This window comes from Panthera tigris, chromosome C2 (genome assembly GCF_018350195.1).
Source record: "Panthera tigris isolate Pti1 chromosome C2, P.tigris_Pti1_mat1.1, whole genome shotgun sequence".
NCBI classification, from domain to species: Eukaryota; Metazoa; Chordata; class Mammalia; order Carnivora; family Felidae; genus Panthera; species Panthera tigris.
The window spans coordinates 94,951,370-94,974,264 of NC_056668.1; the positions used below are offsets into that span (position 1 = coordinate 94,951,370).

Here is a 22,895-nt window from a genome sequence, read left to right on the forward strand (position 1 = left end):
CTTTGTAAATTTAAGTAATAAGCTTTGTATATTAGAAAAAGGAACTGCTTTGTGGTTTTGTTTTTTGTAACCTATCATCTTTCAAAAATAATGATTAAATCGGGTCGCCTGGGCGGCTTAGTTGGTTAAGCCTCCAACTTCGGCTCAGGTCATGATCTCACAGTTCGTGGGTTTGAGCCCCATGTCGGGCCCTGTGCTACTGCTGGAGCCTGGAGCCTGCTTCAGATTCTGTCTCTCCCTCCCTCTGCCCCTCCCCCCACTCACACTCTGTCTCTCACGCTCTCTCAAAAATAAACATTAAATAAAAAAAATTAAAAGTAATGATTAAATAATGATAAAAATAGTCTAGAAGTGGACTTTGAAAACAGCCTTAAGTTTAATGAAAAATTAGTTATTTTTAGTTACATAGTACCTTCTCAGATTGAGTCCATGTTTTCTTAAGTATACTCTTTAGCATTGGATTGCAAAGGTCAAGTTAAAAAATTAAAAACTTTGTAAGTATGAAACAGTATTGAAGAACTAAAAATAATGTGTCAGATGGCTTAGGAGTGGTGGGTTTGGGTGTGTATTAATTCAAGGACATGTATTTTCTGTTTACCTGATACTAGCTTATAAAAATTCATTAGATTCTTGAGTAGGTCAGAAGATTAAAGAATTAAAGATGTAATTGCATACCTTTTTTGTATGTTCTTAGATGTTATTTTTCATAATTTAATCTTTAATTCACATAAATATAATAAAGAAGAACCTGGGGTATAGTCCTTTACGCAGTCCCTGATATATTATGTGTCATTTTGGAGAATTACTTAGTGTGCTTGTGAAAAGTACTAGCATTTATTTTTATTTATGACAGTTGGAAGTTAATAGAAACAATAGCAAATCCCCCAATTAGTTATTGAGTGTATAAGATCAAAATTTTTTTTTAATTCTCAAAATTAAGAATATGTCCTGACTTGACTGTCACCTTTTGGGAAACTTTAGTAATTTGTAGCCTAGATACTGATTCGCAACTTACTTTCAGTGAAATATTTTCGAGCATTATGAAAAACCTCATTTGAGTTGTTTCAAAGTTTTCTTTTCAACCTGTTAAATAGAAGCTAAAATAGTTTCAACTCTGCTTCCATGGTCGTTTTGCCTTTTTAAAATTTAAAACACTTAGAATTTATTTTTTTTTCCAATTAAGTTAGGAACACCTTAGTAAATATATTTTTAGAAACCTTTTAAGGCAGTGTGGTTTGTCATTGTAGGTTTATCAAGTAGAAGATGTGTGTGAAGAAGAAATGCCAGAAGAGTCAGATGAATGTGTTCGGATGGACAGAACGCCACCACCACCCACACTGTCTCCAGCAGCTATAACTGTGGGCAGAGAAGATTTGACTTCCGAACATCCTTTGTTAGGTGAGGAAATACCTAAATTTGGGGAAATTTTCTGCTAGGTAAATGTTAGTAATAAAGTTGAGTAAAGTAAAATTAATGAAGTGTAATAAAGTGAGTATAGAACCCCCACTGGAAATGATATTAAACTAGTTTTTTATGTAATTATTTACAGCAAAATATAACAGAATTCAAGATTTTCTTTTTGTTTCTTTTTTTTTCATGAGAAACAAAACAATTGATGAGGAGCCACCCAAGTGAAAAACATACTTTAGCCTTCTAATTTTTAGTAGTTTTTACAGATATGTTTTATATGCCCAATCAGGTTCATTGGTCAAGCTATTTCTAAGCTTAAAAATTAGGGTAAATCAAAGTTCTATAAAAAGATTTCACTTATGTTTTCCAGAAATCACAAAACATTCTGAGTCATATCTGGCATTCCTCGTAATTACTTGTGATCCAGGCTGAGTGCGTTTTTAAAAATATTCTTTCCCAGACAGTTCTTAAATTAAGCCTCACTAATTCTTTACTAGAGACATGGATTAAAAAAATCATTGTCCTTAAGCATTTAAATTTTTATTCACTACTTTAGCGCTACTCATGAAATCAAGTAAATCTTCTGTATGCTCCTCCTCACGATATTAACATGACTGTGAATCCTAGGTATTTTACCTAAAACATTTTACAAAACATTATATAAAACATTTACTAAAACTAAAACATTTACTAAAATAAAACTCATATAGCCCTCTGTCTAGGTCTTAAAAAAATACATTCCAAGTTAGATTTCAATTAATTTATCTATGTATCTATTTAATAAAAGCTTTTCTTTTTTTCCCTCTTTTTAAAAGAACATTTTTAAATTTTTTTTTTTTTTTAACATTTTTATTTTTATTTTTGAGACAGAGAGAGACAGAGCATGAACGGGGGAGGGTCAGAGAGAGGGAGACACAGAATCGGAAACAGGCTCCAGGCTCTGAGCTGTCAGCACAGAGCCCGACGCGGGGCTCGAACTCACGGACCGCGAGATCATGACCTGAGCTGAAGTCGGCCGCTTAACCGACTGAGCCACCCAGGCGCCCCTAAAAGAACATTTTTAAAGTAAACTCTGCTTCCAACATGGGGCTCACACTCATGACCCTGAAATCAAGAGCTGCATGCTCTGCCCACTGAGCCAGCCAGGTGCCCCCATGTTAGATTTTTAAAAACTATGAATATTTAATTTAGATCAGGGCTGGCAAACTACAGTTCATGCTTTAAATCTTTTCTGCTATCTATTTTTGCATGTCCCATGAGCTGAGGATAGTTTTAAAAGTTCTAAGTGGTAGAGGAAAATCAAAAGAAGAGTAATATTTCATGCCATGTGAAATTATGCAGAATTGAAATTTCATTGTCCATAAATAAAATTCTGTACAACACAGCTACGTTCATTTATTCAAATATTGTCTATGTTGACTTTCGTGTTCTTGTGGCAAAGAGGAGTAGTTGTAGAGCCCATATGGTTCTTTACAGAAAGCTTGATCCAGATAATAGTCATCTTGATTCAGTCTTCCTTGTTAAGTATTCAGTCCTCTTGAATATCTTATGACTCTCGTGATTATTTACAGTAAATAAGAACCCCTGTCACAGGTACAGACACAGATTGTAACAGGACACTGACTTTGCTACCAAAGCTACTCTTGCCATCCCTTTGTTTCAGTTGTGCCACAACTCTAACCCTTATTCCCTTACTATCCGTGAGAATCTCTGGAAGGCACAAAAAGGGAGAAATCAGTTTTCTTCCAACATTTTCTCCCTCCTGAAAAACAGAAAATGTTTAGTCAGTGAAATTAGATAAAATATTTAAGACAAGTTTAATATTGCCTTTGTTTACTCAAAGTAATACCACAAAAACTAGATTTAGGAAAATCTAACTATAGTATTAAATCTTTGTAGTTTCTCTACACTGAAAATGGATTTAATTTTGCTGCAGATTTCCTGGAGTTTGATTTAAAGACAGAAATAAAAGTTTAATTGGATACTAACCTTGCATTGTGACTGTGACTGAATTACCTTAAAAGCATTACTCATGGTAACAAAGAAAGTTTAAGCACTTGAAATACTGGAACACAAACACAGCTTCACATTTTTTTTCCTCTCAGGAACACAGTTCAGGATTCTGTCACGTGTATCCCTCAGGCTAAATTGTCTAGGTACAGTGTAGAGAATCTTCTTCTCATTTACTTCATACCTACTACTCTTCTGTAGTGTCTATGAAGGGGCAGAGCAAGCACAGGTTGATTTTTTAGAATAGCTCTCAGCAAATCATAAAATAAGCAAACCCTGCAAAAACAGAGGGATTTGTTTCCATCCAGTATTTAGTTTTTGTAAATCTCTAAAAATTCCATACAAGTAAAAAGCATCTGTTAAAAAAAAGCTCATGGGGGTTCCTGGGTGGCTCAGTCGGTTAAGCGTCCGATTTCAGCTCAGGTCATGATCTCTCAGTTCGTGAGTTCAAGCCCCATGTCAGGCTCTGTGCTGACAGCTCAGAGACAGGAGCCTGCTTCGGATTCTGTGTCTTCCTCTCTCTCTGTTCGTCCCCTGCTGGCACTCTGTTTTTGTCTCTCTCTGTCAAAAATAAATAAAGATTAAAAAAAATTAAAAAAAAAGCTCACAGATCTTGTTCAGAAAATGAGACTTTGAATAAGTAGAGTACCTTGTGGCAAAGTCCTATTACTTGTGTTTTCTCTTGTAGTTATCTTAAATCTAGAGAATGTAGTAATTTTTCTACTTTCATAACATCAGTGTTTCTCACCTGTTTTTATTTTTAACAGCTGATTATATATACTGGCAAGTAATAGCTATTAGCCTCTTCAAAAAGTCAGTAACTTACAGCTCTATTTTTAACAACATTTAGGACTCTGTGTAAGATTGGCACATTTGTATGTATGATCTAAAAATTAATTGGAAAATACACCAAGCAATATTTTCTGAATAAGCCAAATTACACTTAATGCAGCTTTATATTTCTAAAGTAACAAAATATCTATAAATCTGTAAGGGACATTAATATTTTATCTTATTTTTCAGTACCCCCGTAGATTTATATTTTCTTTCAAACATAAAACATGGCTTTCAATCCCACTTTATAATTTTATAATTTAATTTCCTTTTACTCTATGAGTAAATGTGAAGATTTGGTAATGTGGGATAGAATTTTTCTGGAGTTCCTCAGTTTCGTAATCCATGCATACAATAATACTGCATGTGTTCCGTGAAATCAATAAACTAGCATTTTTCTGTTGACTTTCTTGTTTAATTTTTAATAAAGGATTGTGTAATTTAAAAATTTCTTTAAATCTTTTTAAAATTTATTTTTGAGAGACAGAGCGAGGGTGGGAGAGGGGCAGAGAGAAGGGGAGACACAGTCTGGAGGCAGGCTCCAGGCTCTGAGCTGTCAGCACAGAGCCTGATGCAGGGCTCAAACTCATGGACCGTGAGATGAAATCAGACACCTAACTGACAGCCACCCGGGCGCCCCAAGAATTGTGTAATTTTTAACAGGTTTTCCAGTACAGTTTATCTTGGTGGATTATTTGGTGGAACTAGGTTAATAAATGGCTTATAATAACAGTGCTGTGATCAGATATATTATATGATGTTAATCACATTCGTGTTCTTGAGTGTGAATTGTTAGCTTTTCCATTTCTGAGATTATACAGATGATCGCTACACTGTATTGTTAGCTGAAAATTTTATTCTTTAGGGATTCCTATTTCTTCTCTACCTAACTGGGCTATATTTTGAGCATTTTTGATAGTGGTGTCAACCCTTTTCATACTGATGATGGAGAGGAGTTACCACAGCAATTATAAGAGCATTGTCTCAAGAACTGATTCCCTAGGTTAGTATCCCACCAGCTCCATTACTTAATTAGTTGTGTGTCCTTGACCAAGTTTCTTTATCTTCCTGTTTCCCTTGGGCTAGTTTTGAGGATTAATTGAGTTACAACCTGTGAGGCATTTGCACAGTACCTGGCATGTAAGTGCTCAGTAAATCATACTGTTATCTTTACACATGTGCTCTTTTTTTTGTTATTTTTCTCAGACATCTCTAGTCACTGATATTTTTAGCTTTCAGCCGGTTCTTTCTATTTCATACAGTCAGTAAAGTTTGGTGCTATCGTACGGCTTTCATACAGTTTGGTGCTATTGTACGGCTAGGTAAAGTCTCTATCATAGGCTGTGGGGTCTATCTTAATGTGGTCACCAGAGTTTGAAGGGGAGGAATCACAGTGATCCAGCCCAATGTTTTGCAATTGCCTGGTACTAAAGTGTTTCTCCAAATTGACATACACATTGCTACTGAAGAGGTATTAAAAAAATGTACGTGGATTGGATTAGCCTTACTGCTTGAAATAAAGGTGATGAATGCTGTGTAATCCTTTAAAAGTCTCTACTTTATGGATTTTATGATCCTTTTTTATTTAAGTGTACTTTCAGAGTACTCCCCACCAACCCCCCCCCGCCATGCCATCTGGAATATATAAACAGGAACACAGGGAATTTAATATCTGTTTAGCTTAAAAAATTTTTAAAAAGCAACAATTTTCATATTCTTAAGTTGACATTCTAAAATATTTTTGTGTCTTATGGGGCAAGGTTGGAATGTAACCTGTAACCAAGGTTGGAATGATAACTTTTAGCAAGTTATCCCCTTCTGTAAAGTGGGGATAATAGTGGCTTCTATCTCATAAGATTAAATGAGATTAAATATAAAGTTCTTAGGATGGTGCTTTAAAGCACTAGGTCTTAACTATTATTGCTGTTAATGTTTATTGAATTTTTTTCATATTTGCCTGCACAGAATGATAAAGATAAAAACTGACTTTTCTTTTTCAGAGCAAGTGGAATTACCTGCTGTGGCATCAGTCAGTGCTTCAGTAATTAAATCTCCATCAGATCCTTCACATGTTTCTGTTCCTCCACCTCCACTCTTACTTCCAGCTGCTACCACAAGGAGTAATAGTACTTCTGTACCCAGCAGCATTCCCAGTATAGAAAACAAACCTCCACAGGCTATTGTTAAACCACAGATTTTAACGCATGTTATTGAAGGCTTTGTGATTCAGGAGGGATTGGAGCCATTTCCTGTAAGTAGTAAGCAAATTTGTATTTTTAAAAATTATTCATGTAGTATTATTTTTAAATGTAGTGTATTGTTCTTTAATAAACTGCTTGTAATTTTATTTCAAAAAAGCTGTCCGGGTGCCAGGGTGGCTCCTGTCAGTTGAGCATCCAACTTTGGTTCAGGTCATGATCTCGTAGACTGTGAGTTCGAGCCCCCGCATCAGACTCTGTGCTGACAGTTTGTGGAGTCTGGAGCCTGCTTCAGATTCTATGTCTCCCTCTCTCTCTGCCCCTCCCCCACTTGTGTGTGCATGCGCGCGCTCTCTCTCTCTCTCTCTCTCTCTCTCTCTCTCTCTCACTCTCTCTCACTCTCTCTCACTCTCTCTCACTCTCTCTCACTCTCTCTCACTCTCTCACACACACACACAATACTAAACATTAAAAAAAAAAAAAAGTCAATCTCTTGCCTGGAATTTCTATATATTCTTTATATATTTCCAAATACATTTCTAGAATTTTTATACTTGCTATATATAAACTAAGAAAAATTTCAGGATATTAAGGATATCGATTTTTATAATTTTTAGAGAAAGATAGTTGGAAGTTTATTCCAGTGAAATAAATTTTTAAATTTTTTTTTAAGGGGACTGAAATTACACAAAAGTGCCTTATGTTTCTAAGATGGTGTTTCTTTCTCTCTTTTTTTTTTTTTGTTTTTTATTCTTTTTTTTTCTCTTAAATTTGTTTCAGGAGAGAACGAGAGAGCAAGTGGGCGAGGGGCAGAGAAAAAGAGGGAGAGAATCCCAAGCAGGCTCTGCACTGTTGGCACAGAGCCCTACCTGGGGCTCAGTCCCACAAACCATGAGATCATGACCTGAGCCAAGATCAAGAGTCAGATGCTTATCTGAGCCATGAAGGCACCCCTAAAATGGTGTTTCTTATATAGTGTGATTACTTTGTGAACTTTTAACTTGAGTGCATGAAATCATAACTTCCTAGTGACCTAATATTTCTGAAGTTATCTAGTTGATGGTTTAAATTAGCAAATAGATTTTCTCATTCTTAAATCTCTGCCTTCAGTCAGATTTTAAAAATGTTTAAAAATGTTTTAAAATCTTCACATCAAAATGGAGGTGCTGTTTCTGTCACTGAGAGTCTTATGATTTGAGACTAGTTGTATGTAATTTATATGCTAATATCTAAAGAAGAACATTTTTCCTTAGAAAATAAATCAAAGACAGGTGACCAAAGTCAAAGCCAAATAAGACAAGGAAACAAAATAATTCCCTTCAAAGGCCTTTGAATCATCTGGGTTTTTAATTTTTTTTTTTTTTAATTTTTTTTTTTTAACGTTTTTATTTATTTTTGAGACAGAGAGAGTCAGAGCATGAGCAAGGGAGGGGCAGAGAGAGAGGGAGACACAGAATCCGAAGCAGGCTCCAGGCTCTGAGCTGTCAGCACAGAGCCCGATGCGGGGCTCGAACTCACGGACTGCGAGATCGTGACCTGAGCCGAAGTCGGCGCTCAACCGACTGAGCCACCCAGGCGCCCCTCATCTGGGTTTTTAGATTTATGGGTGGTGAAGATCTTGCATTGTGATAATGGGTTGCCTCATCATTTGCCTTTCTTTTCAGTTAACTGCAGGTATTAAATGTGGATCTCCTATAGGAATTCTGATAGTGGAACAACAGTCTTTTTTCCCTGTTCCTCAGGGTTTGGATTCTGGCAGTGCTGCATACTGTAACCTTTGTTAAGTCACTCAACCTTTTTGATCTTCATTTTTGCTCATATGGCAAATGGAGATTATACTTTGCTCTTAGGGTTGTTGTGAGGATTAAATGTGCATAAATTGTTTTGTGCAGTGCCTGGCACTTAATATCCATAGCTGCTATTATTAATAATTATTAGTGTCAACTATAACGTTTTTTTCCTGATTACAAAAGTAATGACATTATTTTAAATGGAAGATATGGGAAATGGATAGAACAAATAATCCTCAGTAATACCACAATGTGTATTATTTTATATATATATATTTCATATTATCAGGACTAGTATATATACAGTTCTGCATCTGTCACAGTATATTTAGAGCATTTGTTTTCTCATATGATAAATAGTACTTTGGGAATATTTTGAAAGGTTACATAATACTCTGCTTTATGAACAACTATAATTTATGTAATTCTTCCATTATTGTTGGGCGTTTTAGGTTTCTATTATTTAATAATTTCTTTAGCCATAATGGGGTGTCTGCGTGGCTCAGTCAGTTAAGCATTCGACTCTTGATTTTGCCTCAGGTCATGGTCTCACAGTTCATGAGATCGAGCCCCAGGCCAGGCTCTACACTGACAGTGCAGAGCCTGCTAGGGATTCTCTGTCTCACTCTCTCTGCCCCTCCCCTGCTTGTGCATGTGCTCTCTCAAAATAAATAAAAGATAAATAGTAATAATTTCTTTAGGATGAATTCCTAGAAGTACAGAGATACTGGATCACATTACATATGTATTCATAAGACTCCTGGTATATATATTGCTAAATTGTTTTCTGGAAAGATTATTTAAATATATTCACACAGCAGAAGTGTAAACTCTTAGTAGCACTGCATATTACAGTTTCTTTAGTAATACCTTTTGTAAGTTTTACTTGAGGCATAATGTATATACTAACTGAAATGAACAAAATTTAAAAGTTCACGGGTGATTATTCTCTGAAGTTAAATGTAGAATTTATAGTAAGCATCATTTACCATCTGTGGCAGATACTGTGGAGACTTAACCAGCATTCTTAAATAGAAATAGGAGGTTCTATTTCAGATTAGCTGAAAGTTCACTAGCAAATCAGTAAATGTTTTTTTTGGGTTGTTTTTGCCGAAAATATTTCTGAAATAAGTATTCATGACTTAACCAAGTATACTGAACATAAGTGAATATTTTGTTGTTGATTTTAATGTTAATGTTTGAGGATTTTTCCAATTCTTTTTGTGATTATATTGGATTAGGTTGCTGAGTTAGGAGTCAGGAGACTGAGTTCTAGGCCTGATTCTGCTTCTGTAAAGAAATTACCTAAACACTTCGAACATTAGTTCTCTTGCTTTTTTAAAAAAATATTTGAGAGAGAGAGAACGCACGCATATGCGAGCAGGGGTGGGGCAGAGAGAGGGAGAGTGAGAGGTGGAGAGAAAGAATCTCAAGCAGGCTCTGTGCTTTGAATGGAGCCCAGTGCAGGGCTCAATCTCACAAACCATGAGATCATGACCTGAGCCAAAATCAAGAGTCTGATGCTTAACCAACTGAGCTACCCAGGTGCCCTATAGTTCTCTTATTTTGAAAATACATACAATAATGATCTATCCTAAGGTGATAACTCTTTAAGTAAAAAGTTTGGTATGTGAAAAATAAATCTTAAAAGTTGTTGCAGAAAAAAAATAAGTTGAGGATACTGGCTAATCAAAATTTGTTACATATTTTTCAAAACATGAAAATATGTAATTTTTTTTTAATGTTTGTTTTTGAGACACAGAGTGTGAGCTGGGGAGGGGCAGAGAGAGAGAGGGAGACAGGATCTGAAGCAGGCTTCGTGCCAGAGTCCAGTGTGGGGCTCGAACTCAAGAACTGTGAGATCATGACCTGAGCCAAAGTCAGATGCTTAGCTGACTGAGCCCCCCAAGGTGCCCCAAAGACATTTTTAAACTATTTGCCTAAACTAGAACACTAGGTTCTATTTGACAGATTTTGAAGCATCCATATTGGTGATGACTTGAAATACAAACTGTTGATGTCTAGATTGCCTAAAATTTTCTTAATGATTGACCTGATTGGCTGAACAAGTAAATTATCACAGATACTGTTCAAGAGGGTTTTTTTAACTAAGTTCTTTTTTTTTTTAAGATTTTTTTTTTAAAGTTTATTTGTTTTGAGAGAGAGAGAGAGAGAGAGAGAGAGAGAGAGAGAGAGTGAGAGTGTCAGTCAGTCCCAAGCAGGCTCTGCGCTGTCAGTGCAGAGCCAGACATGGGACTCAGTCTCATGAACCGTGAGATCATGACCTGAGCTGAAATCAAGAGTTGGATGCTTAACCGACTGAGCCACCCAGGGGCCCCTTAACCAAGTTATTTCTGAAAAACCTTTTAAAAGATTGTTTTATTCTCTGTCTCGTTTAAAGGTGAGCCGTTCGTCTTTGCTAATAGAACAGCCTGTGAAAAAAAGGCCTCTTTTGGATAATCAGGTGATAAACTCTGTGTGTGTTCAGCCAGAGCTACAGAATAATACAAAGCATGGAGATAATTCATCTGACACAGAAATGGAAGACATGATTGCTGAAGGTTTGTGGATTTTACTTAAGATACTGTTTAAATTAACTTTGACTTTTACTGCTTGAAACACGATATGGATTTTTATTTTACACATATTTTCACACTGGGAAGACAAAAGTAAATGGAAAGCTAATCAGACCTTTAATGGCTAAATAATTCAAATAGCAAGATGTTTAATTTGCATAATGTCAGATTGACCTTTGAAGGAGTGTGGGAGGGAAAAGTTCCCCTGTATACGAAAGTAGTTCAGAATTTTAGCATCAAAGCAACCAGTTCTCTTTTTCTAAGCAGACTGAGTTTGCTTAAAATTTTAAAACTCCTGGGTTGTTTGGTTTTAGGCTTTCCATATTCTGATGTTTGATGTCAGGTGGGAATTACAGTTGTATTAAGGATGTACCTGTCAATCAAGAAGTAATTAAATTTGTTCAAAGAGGAAAATATCACTAAATCTTCTTATTGTTAGAGACTCCTCTTTTGAAGACTTTAGTCTAATAGTGAATATTCCAGAATGAACACAAATACATTCAGAACTGATACCTTTTATTGATTCTGATCATGGTCCTGTCCTTGCAACACAGTTGAATCAAATAACATTCAGTGTAGCTAGGGCTGCACAGTAGTGGTTTTATAAACATCTGTGTCAAAGTAGTTGTCCTCAGTATCTTAGTGTATTTCATCTGAAATTAATTTTCACATGTTTATTGAGCATGTACTGTGTGCCTGTACTTTGCTAAATTAAACAAAATAGCATGCTGGTAAACAAAATATATAATTATCTTTGCCCACAGTTTGCCTGATTATTAAAAGGAAGGCACCTGTGTCATTGTTACTACCTTATAAACTATTGCAATATATTCATCCCTGGTTTATTTTTTATTTGAACAGGGAAGAGTATGATAGTATCAAATTTGGTTTTACTGCTAACTTATATTGAGATCAGTTTGGTTTCTTTTACTTAAAAAAATGTTAACATGAGAAATTTCAAACCTACACAAATTAGAATTGTATAATGAATCCTCTCCCAGACTCAACACTGTTACCCGATTTCAAACATTATTTTTGCCACGCTAGTTTCATCCATCTCTTTTGTTTTCCTCCCTCCGTTTCCCCCTTCTTCCTTTCTGTCACTTTTCTTTTTCTCTTCTTTTCTTCCCTCCTCCTTTCTGTTAAAAAAAAAAAAGTCCTCATTTCATTGCGCATTTCTAAAAATATATACGGGGCATCTGGGTGGCTCAGGCAGTTAAGTGTCTGACGTCAATCAGGTGATGATCTCACAGTTCAGTTCGTGAATTTGAGCCCTGTGTTGGGCTCCCTGCTGTCAGCATAGAGCCTGCTTCAGCTCCTCTGTCTCCCTCTGTCTGCCCCTCCCCCCTCTCAAAAACAAACATTAAGGAAAAACCCACTAAGTTAAAAAAAAAAAGATTTTAAATAAATGAAAATGCATACATTTTCTCATATAATAACTATAATGCTGTGTCACATGAAACAATATTAATAGTAATTCTTTGCGGTCATCTAGTACCTGATTCATATTGAGATTTCCTCAATTATATAAATTGTATAAATATCCTTTTATAGTTATTTTTCAAATCAGAATCCAACAATGTCTACATTTTACCTTTTGTTATGAATTTAATTTCACTTAATTCCTGAATACTTTAGTTATACATACTATTCTGAGAAAATGTTTCATTTGAGCTGAAGAATAGTAAAGATGAATGTACAGGGATTTTTTTTTTTTTTTTTTTTTTTTTGGCCTATAGCTACAATAAGTGTATATATGAACATTCTAAACTAAAAAGCACATATAATGTGCTGTCTTGTGTGTACACATTGGAGAAAAATGGAAAACTGTTTAGGAAGCTTCATAGCATATGCCATATATTCATGGCTTATAATATAATAGACATACAGCATATGTTAGACTGTGCTAGAACCTGAGAGGAGCTTTTGACCCAGTAGGAACTGATGAATGTAAGATAACTAAGGAGTAACATATAGTAAGTTTTAAATGAAGTATATAGACAGTATGAACTTGGGACTTTAAAATAAGTTTTAAAACTAGTTGAGATAAACCACATTGTGCTTTTATAACCACAATGAGGTATCATCTCACACAAGTCAGAATGGCTAGTATCAAAAAGATAAGAAGTGTTGGTGAGGATGTAGAGAAAAGGGAACCCTTGTGTATGGTTGGTGGGAATGTAAATTGATGCGATCACTATGGAGAATAGTATGATGGTTCCTCAGAAAACTAAAAAAAGACATAGCATATGATCCAGTAATTCCACTTTTGGGTATTTACCCAAAGAAAATGAAAACATTAATTTAAAAAGATATATGCACCCCTGTATTTACTGCATCATTATTTATAGTACCCAAGATGTGGAAGCAGCCCGTGTCCATCAATGGAATATTACTCAGCCATAAAAAAGAATGGAATTTTGCTATTTGTGACAACATGGATGGACCTATAGGGTGTTACGCTAAATGAAATATACCAGACAATCTGATTTCGCTTATATGTGAATTCTAAAAGATAAAACAAGCAGGGGAGCCTGTGTGGCTCAGTTGGTTGAGCGTCTGGCTCTTGACCTCAGCTTAGGTCATGATCCCAGGGTTGTTGTGGGATCGGGCTCCACATCAGGCTCTGTGCTAAGCATGGAGCCTGCTTAAGATTCGCATGCTCGCTCACTCTGTCTCTCTCTCTCTCCCCTCCCTCCTCTCCCTGCTCTCTTTCTCTCTAAAAAAATAAAAATAAAAAAATAAAAAAACAAATAACAACCACAGAAAGAAATAGACTTATAAATATGGAGAACAAACTGGTGGTTGCCAAAGGATAGAGGATGGGAGGATGGGTGAAATTAGTGCAGGAGATTAAAAGGTACAGACTTCCAGTCATAAAATAATTAAGTCACGTGGCTGAAAAGTACAGTATAGGGAATATAGTAGTATTGTTACACATTTGTAGCAAGTATTTCATAATGCATATAATTGCTGAATGACTATCTTGTGTACCTGAAACTAATTTGTCAATTATACTTCAATTAAAAAAAAACCTGGTTGATGGAATGTTCTGAATATGTCTGTTAAATCCATCTGGTACAGTGTGTCATTCAAAGTCACTGTTTCCTTGTTGATTTTCTGTTTGGATGATCTGTTCATCCGTGTAAATGGGGTGTTAAAGTCTGCTACTATTATTTTATTACTGTCGATGATATCCTTTGTATTTGTTATTAACTATTTTACGAATTTGGGTGCTTTGACATTGGGTGCATAAATATTTACAATTGTTATATCCTCTGTTATACCCTCTTGTTGGATTGTCCCCTTTATTATTATATAGTGTCCTTTGTCTCTTCTTACAGTCTTTGTTTTAAAGTCTATTTTGTCTGATGTAAGTATTGCTATCCTAGATTTCCTTTGACATCCATTTGCATGATAAATGTTTCTCCATCCCCTCCTTTTCAATCTACAGTTGTCTTTTGGTCTGAAATGAGTCGCTTATAGGCAGCATATAGATGGGTCTTGCTTTTTTATCCACCCTGTCACCCTGTGTCTTTTGATTGGAGCATTTAGTCCATTTACATTCAAAGTAATTACTGATATGTGTTTATTAACACTTTGTTACTTGTTTTATGGTCGTTTCTATAGAACACTTGAAAAGAATGCAAACTGGTACAGCCACTGTGGAAAACACTATGGAGGTTCCTCAAAAAATTAAAAATAGAACTACTCTCCATTCCAATAATCGCAGTATTGGGTATTTCCCCCCAAAATACAAAAACGCTAATCCAAAGGGATACATGCACACCTGTTTACTGCAGCATTATTTATAATAACCAGCACTGGAAGCAGCCCAAGTGTCTAGTGATAGATGAATATATAAAGAAAATGTGGTATTTACATACAATGGAATATTGTCCAGCCATAAAAAAGAATGAAATTTTGCCATTTGCAACAACATGGATAGAGCTAGAGAGTATCACGCTAAGTGAAATAAATCAGTTAGACAAAGATAACATAAGATCTCACTTACATGTGGAATTTAAGAAACAAAACAAATGAGCAAAGGAAAAAGGACACAAACCCCAAGAAACAGAGTCTTAACTATCAAGAACAAACTGATGGTTACCAGAGGGGAAGTGGGAGAACTAGGTGATGGGATTAAAGATTATGCTGATGGAAAACAACAGCAACAACAAACCTGGTGGAGATTATTGACAGTTCGGTAAGTTTTCTGTAAAGATGGGATTTGACCTGGGATGATAAAACACAGATTTAAGTTAATGAACAGGAAGAACCTTTTAAGTTGGAACCATGAATAAATGTACAAAGGATGTGCAGTAACTTCATAAGGGGGCAGCAAAAAGTAGACTGTTGGGTTAGAGAAGTAATGAGAAGTAAGACTGGCAGAATCAGATTGTAGAGCATCTTGGATATTTGACCAAGTAGTTAGGAGTTATCTTTTCAAGAGGATGGTTACTGAAGATTTTTAGGCAGGTAACATGCAAAGAGGGTTTTTGGAAACTGCTGGTCATCTGTAGGATGAATGTAGGTTTGGCATGTAATTGATACTTGTAGTTATGTTGAGAAGAGAAAGGAAAGGATTTATGGGGGATAAGGCAAAGGGTAGTTTAACAGGGTAAGTTACCAGAGTAAGGCAAAGAAAGATTTAAAGATGATTAATCTGAGCAAGGATAAGTAGTAAATAAACCATAGAGATCTAATACATAATATAATTGCTTGGAGACTAAAACTGAAGTATTCCAACCACTAAACAGGAAGGATAACAGGGTGATGGAGGTGCTAAATATTGCTACAATAGCAATCATCATATATAAATGTAACACATTGTACTTTTAAATTTGCACAGTGTTATAAGGTAAATGTAGTCCATGAAAAAGACGAATCTGTTTCACAGTAGAGATATTTACATAGAATATGCCAAATTTTTAAATATTTCATTTAATTTCCCAAGGTAATTTTATAAAGTGTTTCTATTACTGTGTACTTCACTGTTTATGGGAAGTACTGTAGGGTGAAATGGTGAGGTCATTTATTTAGTGGCTTTTAGTAGTATATACAGTTTAATTCAGTAGAATAAAACTTAGTGTAAGGATTATTCTGGCACCTAAGCTGCCAGTGTGTTAGGGCTCTGTCATCCCTAGAATGTTGCTTTCATTTCTAAGATAGTTAATCTTCATTTTCACATTCTAAAGAGTGAGTTGGGGGAAAGGGCATCACACGTCATGAATGGCCACACCTTGGGCAGAAACTGTAGTTTTTGTTTTCAGAGACCCTATGTCTTGTTACAAATTAGGATTTGTGGCTGTAAGAGAAAAGTGAAGAATGGAAGGGGGAGAATTACCAGCTATCTGTGCCATAGACTCCTATCTTTATTAGCTGAAGCAACAGTTTTTGAACTCTTTTGGCTCTGTAATTTTTTATTCACCAATGTAGAAAAGTAGCCTTGTTAACATTACCAAATTTGTTAAAATTCTGACAAACATTGGAACAGATTTTTTTTTAATTTTTTTTTTAAATGTTTTTATTTATTTTTGAGACAGAGACAGAGCATGAGCAGGGGAGGAGCAGAGAGAGAGGGAGACCCAGAATCCGAAGCAGGCTCCAGGCTCTGAGCTGTCAGCACAGAGCCCAATGCGGGGCTTGAACTCACGGACTGTGAGATCATGACCTGAGCCAAAGTCAGATGCTCAACCGACTGAGCCACCCAGGCGCCCCGAGGAACAGATTTTTGAATCTGTTAATGTTCCTCTCTTCATTATGAGAAATAAAGCTGATGTTCATTTTTTGTTAGGTTGTTAGCCCTTAGACCATACCTGTTTGGACCCAAAACATTTCTTCTTCTTTATAAGGTATTCTAGCCTATTATCACATGTTGTATATTGTGACATTAATTAATAGAAACTTTTTAAACAAAGCTTTCAGTGTAGTCTGGAAGTGGAACACCTTGATGACCAGACTCTTTAGGGCCAGATTGGTGTCAGTGGTAGGTGACTGAGAGGTTCTGTCTCCTGTATAGGCTTTTCAAAGTCAGTTCAGGTTTCAAGCATGACAAAGTGAAAACAATACTGGAAGTTGTGACATCAGGTCCCAGGAATGTGTTGTTGAGCCACAGTTGTGTAAAAGGCATTTCTAGGTCATTGGAAGGAGTAATTTTAGTTTTACTTCTTTTGAGACCATTTCTTCTTCATTGCTACTCAGCGGATGAGTTTTACTTATGAAGATAGTCCTGAAAAATTTTTTTAAATGGCCTCTTGCTAGTTCATGATTTGATCAGTCATGATGATGTATTTGGATGTTCCCTGGAACTTCAGATATTTCAGAGTATGTTTTTAGTAGCTGTAGCCGTCTTATGTTGCTTTAGCACTTTGCCATTGCTTCTCCAAGAACACTAGGATAGACTGCCTAAACTTCCTGAGAACATGTCATCCATGCCTACATTTCAGAGTCTCTTTATCTTAATAAGCCTTTGGTTAAATGAGTACCATAGAAAAGCACACATGGAACTCATAGCTAAAAGCTTTAATTAGTAAAGTGTGTTTCGTGTATTTTACATAACGTGGTGTAGGAATTATGGTGACGCAAGAACATGGTAGAATATGGTGGGTTTAAGAATGTTAACGGTTTTTAGTTCTTAAGTACTTATTACAGGTCTTGGTACTCTTAATTCTTATGTGGAAAATAGGAAATGGAACTGCCTCTTTTTTATGCCTACTGTCGTCATTGCAGTTCTTTGGGAAAAGTATTATAAACCCCATTTTACAGATGAGAAAGCTGTGGGCGATGAAAATTAAATTGCTTGCTGCTGAATACTGGAGGATTTAGGTAGGAGGTTTCCTTGGGTCTCGTGCTATGGCTTGAAGAAAACTATGGATATGGGGGGGGGGAGGGAAGGATATTCTAACTTAATAGTGCTCTGACAAGAAGGAGCAGAGGTTAGAAATGACAAAATTATTTGTGATTTTTAAGATTAATATAAATTATTTTTATTTTTATACGATACATATAAAAGGGACTATTTTATAATTAGGTATCTATATCTTTATATTTTCTGTTATATATTGCAGATCTTTGAAAAGGTTAATTATCTTATATGCTCCTCTGACATCAAGTATATTAAAATTTTAGCTCCTCTTTGAAGGCATCCTCGTCTCCAGTTACAATGAAGTGTTCTCTGCTATATATCTTCATAGCACAGGGAACCAAAATTCATAGCCTATACAGTGCTTTTTGAAAGTGTTCCTCCTGAAGGTTACTTACTCATCTTCACTTCTTGTAACACTGCTCAATAAAGTTATTTGCACATTTTAGGTATGTTGGATTCTTAGCAGAATGAACCTTTAAAAATGCATTGCTTACTTATATAGAGAAAATTCCATAAAGTTTTTATAGAGGAGCAAGAGGGAATTGATGGATGCAGTTGCTTTTGTAGTATTTTCCTTGCCAAAGTGACTGTGGATTGAAAAGTTAAAAGACCATTCCTTTAAGTTTCCTGGAGGGACTGAACTAGCTGCATCCAACCAAAGTAGAGGCTTAAAATTTGCCACAACTAAATTTTTGGAAGTTTTTTTCCTTTGTTTCCTTCTTTTTTAGAGACATTAGAAGAAATGGACAGTGAGTTGCTCAAGTGTGAATTCTGTGGGAAGATGGGATATGCTAATGAATTTCTTCGGTCAAAACGATTCTGTACTATGTCCTGTGCCAAAAGGTATTTCTATTCTCTTGACTTTCCTAAAGCATAAACCAACAACTACTGTAACAAAACCAAAAAACTTGTAGAGTTTACTGGTGGCCAAAACTAGATATTGTAATATAGAGGAAGAATATCAAATAGGCATTATCTGGAGCTACCTTGATATTTAGTTATTAAATTTTGTTCTGTGAAAATTACATATTCATAACATTTACAGTGAGTTTTACAGCATATTCTGATACTGAAGTAGCAATCTCATGTTAAGAATATGCTTAGGAGAATCTCTCCTGTGAACAGACAGACTACTAATCCTTAAGGTATCAAAACAGTATTTCTTTTATCACCTGGTTGTTGGTCAGTATTAAAATACCAAGATTTACTTTGTTTTTTATTTTATTTTATTAATTTAATTTTAATTTTATTAGAGAGCCTGGGGAGGGGAGAGAGGCAGAGGGAGAGAGAGAATCTCAAGCAGGCTCCACTCTCAGTGCACAGCCCAATGTGGGGCTTAATCCCACGACCCTGGGATTGTGACTTGAGCCAAAATCAGGAGTCAGACACTCGACGCACTGAGCCACCCAGGCGCCTCAGGATTTACTTTTTTTTGTTTTAAAATGTTTTAATTCGTTTTAATTATATCCTATTTATTTTAGCTTTTTAAGTGGGACAGCTGTAGCACAATTTCTCCACATTGTTACATTATCAGCAAAATATGTCTTTTCTAAATCTCTATTTTCAGTAGTAATACTATAGGTAAACAGTACTAATAACAAAAGAAATGTTTAGGATCTTCGTTACCCTTGTCACAGATTTAGTTTACATTAAAAAAAAAAAAAAAAACCCTGATGCTGATAATAAATCCTAATATAAGTATTCACCACTAGAGGTGAGGTGTATGTACAGATTATTTTGAAATTTGTTCTCTGTTCCAGGAAGTGATGATTCTCTCAAAGAATATAAGATCTTAATTGTTTACATCTAGGGATTTTCTTGCTTGAACATACTATTTAGTATGGTGCCACTTAAATATACTTAGTAAAACTTAAGTAAGTAATAGAAGTATTTTCCACCAAAAATGGCTTCATTTGGTTTCTCATGTCAATTTTTTATTCACATATTATCTCACGTTATTGATACCCTAAGCAAGTTCTATAACTCCTGTTTAAACTTGGGAGTTTTCCATAAGAAAGACTAGTGGCTCTCTGGTTCTAAGTGATTAACAACTTTGAGGAAAAAGGGCAGCCTTTCATAATATTTTAAAGGTCTTGATTATTTAGAAGTTATTTCAGAATATTTAATGCTACCATCACTCCTCCCAGAGATGATTACTGAGTTGTCAAGTTATTCTACGTAGGTGAATTTCTTTAGAAGGTTAGGGATCTTAACATAAGAGAAATGCAGACAGAGCAAAAAGGAGAGGATAAATTAGGTCAGGGAAGAAATGCTGCTATTTACATGTCTGCCTTGGAGATTTAAATATTTAGGGACTAAATAGCGAGTGTAAGGTTAGTCTCTCTTCTCTGGTCTCTAGTCTTGGAGGAAGGAAGGTTTGTGAATGGAAATTGCTATGAATGGAAATCAGAAACCTACAGCGCTGAGCCCACAGATCAGCATAATGAACACAGCTGAGCTTGTTGAATTGTTTTAGGGTAACATGAAGTGGCCATCAGGACACTTTTTGTTTTTTAAGTTTATTTAGGAGAGAGTGAATGTGTGAGTTGGGGAGGGTCAGAGAGAGAGGAAGAGAGAAAATCCCAAGCAGACTCTGCCCTGGGCTTGATCCAAGGGACCCTGAGATCATGACCTGAGCTGAAATCAAGAGTCAGACACTTAACCAAACGAGCCACCCAGGTGCCCTGTGAACACATTTTTAAATATATATATATTTTTAGGGAAAAAATAGCTTATTCATTTTCATGGTACCCCTTACTTCCACCTCCTGATATCTTCATAAAACATAGGTGAGGAAAATACACTTTGGTATCTGTATATTGGTCCTAGGATAGTTATCAATAGCAAAGTTAATTGGGATTTATTCTTGTCATTTTCCTGAGAAATCTTAGAGGAAGAGTCTTGACAATATGAAGTTACAGTGCAGTTTTTTTAAAAAATATTTTTAAGACAGTGAGGTGGCAGGGACAGAGGATCCAAGGCAGGCTCTGTGCAGACAGCAAAGAGCCCGATGTAGAGCATGAACTCATGAACCGTGAGGTCATGACGTGGGCTGAAGTCAGATGCTTAACCAACTGAGCCACTCAGGTGCCCCTACAGTAGCAGTTTTGGATGTATAAAAAAAGAGGAACTGTATGTATTTTTCTTAGCCTTTCTTTAGCTTTTCCGAAATTTGTTTCTTAGATTATCTCTTCTGCTTTTTTTTTTTTTAAGTTTATTTATTTTGAGAGAGTGAGAACGTGAGAGAGTGGAGGGGCAGAGAGAAGAGAGATAATCCCAAGCAGGCTCTTCACTGTCAGCACAGAGCCCAGTGCGGGGCTCCATCTCACAAACTGTGAGATCATGACCTGAGCCAATCTCAAGAGTTGGATGCTTAACCGACTGAGCCACCCCGGGCATCCCTTGCTCTTCTTTCTAGGGAAGGGGTTGGCAAACTGTACCCAGGCCAAGTCATCTGTGTATCCTGTTTTTGGATGGCCCCTGAGCTAAGGATTGTTTTTAAATTTTTAGGGGGTTGGAAAAAAAATAAAAATAATATTTCACGACACATGAAAACTATGTGAAACTCAAATTTTACTCTAAATAAAATCTTATTGGAACACAGCCATGTTCATTCATTATTGTTCATGGCTGATGGCTGCTTTCATATTACAGTTACAGTGTTCAGTAGTTGTGACAGTCTTGTATTGTCTACAAAGCCAAAAATATTTACCGTCTGGTCCTTTGTAGAAAAAGTTTACCAGCCCTGTTCTAGGGCCTTGAAACCCAATAAATACGCACAGGACTTTTTTTAAACTGTCATCGTGTCTTATATTAAAAAAACATTAGTCTATTTTGATAAAATGAAAATAATCTTCCAGCCAGTTTTAAAGAATTATGTGTATTTGAATTTCCTAAATAGTGAGAACTATGATGAATTTGTGCAACTTCAAAATCTCAACTTTAGGTTTTCACTCTTTGATTTCAGTATTATTTGAAAAATCTTTTACTAGCCATTTGAGATTTCCCCCTCTCTACTATACTAACCTTTCTTACTATATTACTCTCTTCAGAAACAATTACTTAGGAAAATAGTTTGAACATCTACACAATCAAACTTCTTTTTTCCTGGAGCCTTGAATTATTTTGCAGTAAATTGGTTATCCTCTATATCATTGCTGTTATTAGGAGAAAATATCAATACCTATTGGTATCCAATAATGTATTGAGAGCTATATTATGATATATACAGAGACCATTTTTTGACTGTCACCATAAGTAAATCCATTGGACACTACTATGGTTTACTTTCTGAGGTATCACAGTCTTTAATGAAGTATCTGGCACTTACTGATTCACAAGTGCACTTTAAAGTCATAATTAAATACTAAATGGAGTGTTCCATATATCATTTAATATTTTTTCTTACTTGAATTTCTTAGGTACAATGTTAGCTGTTCTAAAAAATTTGCACTTAGTCGTTGGAATCGTAAGCCTGATAATCAGAGTCTTGGGCATCGTGGCCGTCGTCCAAGTGGCCCTGATGGGGCAGCAAGAGAACATATCCTTAGGCAGGTCTGTAGAAACCTTGCTTCAATGTACAATACCCTTTTCAGAAATGTAAGGAAAGTGCAATGCTGTATTTTACTTGTACTACATTTTCCAGCTTCCAATTACTTATCCATCTGCAGAAGAAGACTTGGCTTCTCATGAAGATTCTGTTCCATCTGCTATGACAACACGCCTGCGCAGGCAGAGTGAGCGGGAAAGAGAACGTGAGCTCCGGGATGTGAGAATTAGGAAAATGCCTGAGAACAGTGATTTGCTACCAGTTGCACAAACAGAGCCATCTATATGGACAGTTGATGATGTCTGGGCCTTCATCCATTCTTTGCCTGGTATGTAATTCACCACTTTGGCCTTAATATCTTTCTTGTGCATTCACACACAGGAATGATGGTAGATCCATCCACACCTATTGCACTAAAGGGCTAGAGAAGTACTATGTATATGTGTTAATTAAATGGCATTTGCTATTGAAATGTGATCTGTTTCCTCTTGCTTATTCCCTCAGCACAACTGGGTATTTTCTCATACCCCCCAAGTCGATAAAAACTGACTAGTCCTGCTTCTGCTGTGACACCTCAGCCGGTGAAGATATTAAAGGTGCTCTCTTCTCTTCAGTCTGATTTCTCTCGAGAGGTCAGTAGAGAGATTGAGTCAGACACTT

The 22,895-nt window shown here is 35.9% G+C and overlaps 1 protein-coding gene across 8 annotated transcripts in view; it reads left to right on the forward strand.

The window, feature by feature from the left end:
* PHC3 (polyhomeotic homolog 3) overlaps positions 1-22,895 on the forward strand; it is a 91,223-nt gene that overhangs the window by 45,838 nt on the left and 22,490 nt on the right. For 4 of the 8 annotated variants that reach the window (XR_006207667.1, XM_007077069.3, XM_007077070.3 and 1 more), the window contains 6 exons: positions 1,248-1,398; positions 6,255-6,505; positions 10,644-10,803; positions 18,415-18,529; positions 22,108-22,240; positions 22,332-22,563. Coding sequence is in view for 6 of the 8 variants with exons in the window: in XM_007077069.3 (XP_007077131.1) it covers positions 1,248-1,398; positions 6,255-6,505; positions 10,644-10,803; positions 18,415-18,529; positions 22,108-22,240; positions 22,332-22,563 (1,042 nt within the window). In the remaining 2 variants the exon portion in view is untranslated. Of the gene's footprint in view, positions 1-1,247; positions 1,399-6,254; positions 6,506-10,643; positions 10,804-18,414; positions 18,530-22,107; positions 22,241-22,331; positions 22,564-22,739; positions 22,868-22,895 lie in introns of those variants that run through there. The other 4 variants (XR_001509721.2, XM_015535260.2, XM_042956748.1 and 1 more) reach the window with 4 other exon arrangements.